The sequence below is a fragment of the Malaclemys terrapin genome, chromosome 24, assembly GCF_027887155.1.
Source record: "Malaclemys terrapin pileata isolate rMalTer1 chromosome 24, rMalTer1.hap1, whole genome shotgun sequence".
NCBI classification, from domain to species: domain Eukaryota; kingdom Metazoa; phylum Chordata; order Testudines; family Emydidae; genus Malaclemys; species Malaclemys terrapin.
The window spans coordinates 17449981-17455059 of record NC_071528.1 but is presented as its reverse complement, the minus strand read 5'-3'; the positions used below and the strand labels follow the sequence as shown (position 1 = coordinate 17455059).

Sequence of the window (5079 nt, the reverse complement as noted above, 5' to 3'; positions counted from 1 at the left end):
GGGCTATATACAATTGGAAAAGAGTTACAAAAGAGCATTAAAATAGGGTCTGGTTCATTTAGAGTTAGCCTGGGGCTGCAAGCATTCCTGTGTGGTACAGACCTCTCAGCAGAAATCCTTCCCAATTTATCAATCTAGGTAGATTGCTGCAATTCATTCTGGTTGGGGCTACTCCCAACAAAGGCGCAAAAACTAGAGCGGAATAAAGCTGCTCCTCTTCACTGAGCACCTTCTGGAGCACATAATACATTACCTATGTACTACCTATTATACAGTGCAAGGTATTAGTTACAGTCTACAGACTAGGACCCACTTATCAGAATCTTCTCTCTCCTTCTCTGAAGTTACAACCCCCTGGATTCCTCTCCATTCTAGGAGTTAAATTATATGGCTGGTATCAGGCTCTTCACAGAGGAGAGTCTACGCCTGTGGGACCTGATCATTCCAGAGATGAAGTTTAGGGAGTTTCTGGGCACAGTGTAAAATTTGCTTTCTTAGGCAAGCTTCCTGATTTGACTGGTTAATAGGAACTAGGACTGTGAGGGTTCCACTGCTGGGCTTTTTATAATAAACAGCTATTTCTTTATCCCTTAATTATTTTAGTTATATAGGACACCAAAGCTACTTACCAACGGAGGCCAATATCAATTCATAAATAAAAATAAATAAATGCTGGAGAAAAAAAGAGTCACAATTACAGGACAAACCAATTAACTCTTAGACCTTCTCAGCAGTTCTTCAATGAAACTGACTCTTGCTAGTTGACTCTACTAGGAGCTAACAGAGTACCAAGCAGCTTTAACCCTCTCAAAATAAAACTACTCTCTTCAAATCCATTTACATATTACCCACCAGAGCTCAACAGGGATGTATAATCTGAGCCATTTTTATTGAAATCTCCAGTACTGGTTTGGGAGATGAACAATTTACATAAACACAATCACCAACACTGATTTAAGAAGTCTGATTACACTAAATTTGGTAACTATCTTAGATGTGTGCTATGAATCTAGAACATGCATATGGCATATTACATATCAACTGATAGAAACAGCTTATCATTTAATTGATATTTAAATTACAGAAGCTATAAAAACCTTAATTACATTTAGCACTTTTGCATGAAAGAAACATGAATATTGTAACTGCTATTAACAAGATAGTGCACTAATAGCAAGTACAAAAATATGCTGACATACAGTAACTCCCTTAGGCCTAAATTAAATGTTTACTTAAATGCTGTTTTACCACATAACTTGAAAACCTGAAGAGAAAGAAAAAAAAGACTGAAGAATTAATTATTCTTAACATTTTCTTTTCAGCCTGTTCTGATGTGTAGATTCTCATAATACTTAAACAAACTTCCAAGATCTCAAGACCTGTTACTTCTTTTGAGGATGAATTTGTGTTTTTTTAACCCACAGATTCTTTGGAGCTTGTTCCTGAGCTGCTGGACCTTCTTTATTGGAATTTAATTGTATAAGTAGCAGTGTCTGTATACTCATTCTCAGTTATTTCAACTTCAAGGACATTTATAACCAACTTGGGAAAGGCTTAATTCTGGTGGCCTCTACTCTACTAACTCCATAGCCACAAAATCTACCTGTCTCGGTAGGTAGATTCTCTAGAGCAGTTTGCAGGCAAATACTATCTTTGATATAGTGAACAACATTCTTTTCCTCTCCCCATAAGTTATTCCTTTATTGCACAGCCCCTGACATCTAGATATTTAGAGTGCTACACAGCTCTCTATAGTCAGATACAAAACTGGCAATCATTAAAATTACAGCAATATAACATTGTTTTGCTTAACTTTATAAAAATGCCTTACAAATGGCAAAATTGGTCTCAGACAAAAGAGCAGTGGCTCCTCAAATAGCCTATACTATGCTATAACAGACTAAGAGCAAGGAGTGACTGAAAGCAGAGATTCTTGTGACCATCAGATGTTGTTGTAGTTCTACAGTACACCAAGTATCATGTTGCTGGGCAGGCAACATCATTTAGAAGTTATTTATATATGCTAGAAAACTTGAACAATTTTGCTTTGAGCATCAAGGTTGGTAGGCCTAAAAGCTGACACTCCCATAGAGGCAAGCTAGAGGAGGGTGTACACATGGGTCAGTGTGTTTGCTGTTAGTCCAATATTTATTGGGGTCTGTTGAAAAAAAGATATGAAAAAAGGTCCCAAGAGTCAGCCCACACTTTTGGTAACTATGGTCCAGGAGAGTCAGTTTGTGTGTCTAACAACCATGAAAGTGCTCCCCACCATTTAACAAGAAGCTACTTTCATTTACATAATAATCACACCATTTTACAATCTGCCCAAGCATATGAATGCGTCCTATCCCTTTAACATTTAGGACCTTGTATAAAAGAACAGACCAAAATTCTTTGTTGGTATTTTGAAAACATTGCAGTCTTTTACTTTATGGAAAGGTCATGTTTCCAGCCGAAAGCCTCCTCCAAGTTACCAGATAAAGACTGCTCTCCAAACAGGTTTCTGGATGACTTTCAAGATCCAAATAACCTAGCAGATATAACAGAAAATACAAAAGTAGTTGAGAATTGGGTATAATTATATACTAGTCATCCAATTAAATGTCACTACAGCCAGAAGAGATATTAATACATATCTGGGTAGAAATTCTGCTTTCCCATTCATTGGACCATATAGCTACACAGGTGAAAAGCTAAAAGATATTTTGCCAGCCTGTCTATTGAGACTGAGCATGAGGCTCAAATCCAGGGTTTTGAGAGGCAGCATGAAGGCATCTGCAAGGCCATGAAGCTGGCCTAGCTCAAGGGGTTGGCTTTTCTGTGTGCGAGTTTGTTTTTTTTTACATTCAAGACACTACTAACGTCATTTGCCTCGGTCTTCCAATATAACTGACATGTTTAAGCAACACATGGTAAGAAGCACTAGATTCAAGTTTCAGAGTAGCAGCCGTGTTAGTCTGTATCCGCAAAAAGAACAGGAGAACTCCTGTTCTAGATTCAATTTGGATCTCTTATTGATGAACAGAGGAACTAAATACATCATGCATTATGAGTTCCATTATCATTAAGTGACAAGGTCAGTGAACATCTCCTTGCAGATCAAAGTTGAAACAAATGAGGCTCAACAGCAGCCCAAAACAAAGGAAGACAGAGGGATCCGAAGAAGAGGAATTAGGACCAAAACCAAGATGCCTAACTTCAGAAAAAAGTTATAGCACTGAGATCCAATCTGGTTCTACTTACACAATCATGCAAAACATCATGAAGATGTTCCACAAGGCAATGAAGATTCGAAAGTACCTGAGACTCAACAAGAACTCCCTGATATTGTCACCTAGAAAATCAAAGGAAAAACCCTTTAGCAAATACAGACACACGCATTTACACTTGACATTTTCAATATTAACTGAAGCATGTCATCAGCTGTTAGTTTAAAATAAAAACTGAATGTTACAAAGGACAAAATAAAAGAGAAACGGAGATTTTGGAGGGGATGGTCACCACCTAGTTCAGTCTGTCACCAACATGAACACCTACATAGGTCTAGAATGAACAGTGAAAACAAGGAAAAGAAACCAGAAGATAGGTCACGTCTCATTGCAAAAAAGGAAACGGACAGCTGTCATGGACACATATTATAGTATGTGGTCTTCCCACCTCAATCACTCATCATAATGAGGATAAATGCATAGGGGCAACTTAAAGGCACAAACATTAATGAGGAAATCAACACATAAAGGCACCGAGTTCTTCTGCGGCATAGATGCCAGGGTCCAAAAATGTAGGAGGGAATGTACACTGTAAATCTTAGGACTCCTTCTTCAAGTCACAGTTCTAAGAGGAAGAGCAGTGCCTGCAAAGCCCCTAGGTAAATGTTGTTCAGTCAAGTTGTAAGCAGAGATTGGTGAGCCAGTTACTCTAGCTATAGAGGGATCAGTGAACTCGTATTTGGGTGTCTCGGAAATGGGTTCATGTTAAGCACTTTTGTCTTAGAGGGTTCCCATATAGATTTGATTAATCAGATGGAAGCCACCTATATGAACAAAGTGCTGCATTCACAGCTATCTGTGTAGTGCCCACGCTGAGGGAAACTACACACACTAAGAGTCACAGATGAGGTGTTCACTCATTGAGCCTATTACCTGTAGTTGGCTCCCTAGACTCTTCACCGAAGCCCTGGGTGTCTTTCTTCTTCCTGCAGGGACACAGGAGTTATTTCCACATTGCTCTGAGCGGACATGCATTATCAGTACAACCCTAGGCGGGAGGCCATAGGATTTGGGACCAGACAATTGATGTAGCAGGAGTTTGAACGTGGTGCAAAACCACAGAGCCCTGGGGGACAGCAGTCTGCCAGGAGTGACTGGGAGGGTGGAAACCCAGGGGGTGGGGGGTCAGCCACAAGACAGGGAGCACATTACTTCCCATCTGCAGTAGGGACAGCCACGGGCACCCGGGACGGAGGGCGGGCAGCAGCGGCCCGGCGAGCGGGGGAGACGCGGGTACCGATGAGGGCCCAGCGGCTGGTTACGGGGGCCCAGGCCCGCCCCTCCCCCCGCACTCACAGCCTGAAGTTCAACACGGCGCCGGCGTTCATCAGCAGCGTCCTAAGGGGAGACAGAGAGCGGGTTAGAGCGCGCGCGTGCCGGGCCTCCTCCGGGGACTCCCGCCCGCCCGCCCGCTGTGCCCCCGGCCCCGCCCTCGGCCCCGCCCCCGAGCCTTCTCCCCCCCCGGTACCCGCAGAGCAGCAGGTCCCCGATCATCGCGGCGGCGGCGGCGGCTTCCGGACCGGAACCGGAAAGTGCCGGCTGCAGGTCACGTCTTTGGCGGCTCCGCGCGCCCGCCTCGCTTGGCCGCCAGGGGGCGTTACAGGGGCGGGGCCTGTCTGCTCGGTGCGGGGCCTCCCGGTGGGGTCCCCCAGGAGAGAGTCGGTGCCACGGCCTGGGCACAGAGCCCAGAGTCCTCCTACCCCCTCCCCCTCCCTGGGGATAGAACCCAGGAGTCCTGGTCCCACGGCCTGCCCTCGGGCTGGGCACAGAGCCCTGAGTCCTCCTACCCCCTCCCCCTCCCGTCCCTGGG

At 44.0% G+C, this 5079-nt stretch overlaps 1 protein-coding gene across 1 annotated transcript; it reads right to left on the bottom strand.

The window, feature by feature from the left end:
• Positions 1-870: 870 nt before the first annotated feature.
• SMIM7 (small integral membrane protein 7) lies at positions 871-4842 on the bottom strand. The gene is made up of 5 exons (XM_054013689.1): positions 4738-4842; positions 4566-4607; positions 4143-4195; positions 3244-3334; positions 871-2530 (listed from the first exon to the last, which is right to left on the bottom strand). Exons 1-5 carry the CDS (start codon positions 4761-4763, stop codon positions 2515-2517), a joined length of 228 nt encoding a protein of 75 aa, XP_053869664.1. The 5' UTR covers positions 4764-4842; the 3' UTR covers positions 871-2514.
• Positions 4843-5079: the final 237 nt, after the last annotated feature.

What these genes read in the sequence shown, in the direction of transcription:
- SMIM7 (XM_054013689.1), bottom strand. Translation starts at nt 4,763, where the DNA reads ATGATCGGGGACCTGCTGCTCTGCGG. An exon ending in GGGGACCTGCTGCTCTGCGG is followed by an intron (nt 4,608 to 4,737) that starts GTACCGGGGGGG and finishes GTCTCCCCTTAG; the next exon opens with GACGCTGCTGATGAACGCCG. An exon ending in GTCTAGGGAGCCAACTACAG is followed by an intron (nt 3,335 to 4,142) that starts GTAATAGGCTCA and finishes TTGATTTTCTAG; the next exon opens with GTGACAATATCAGGGAGTTC.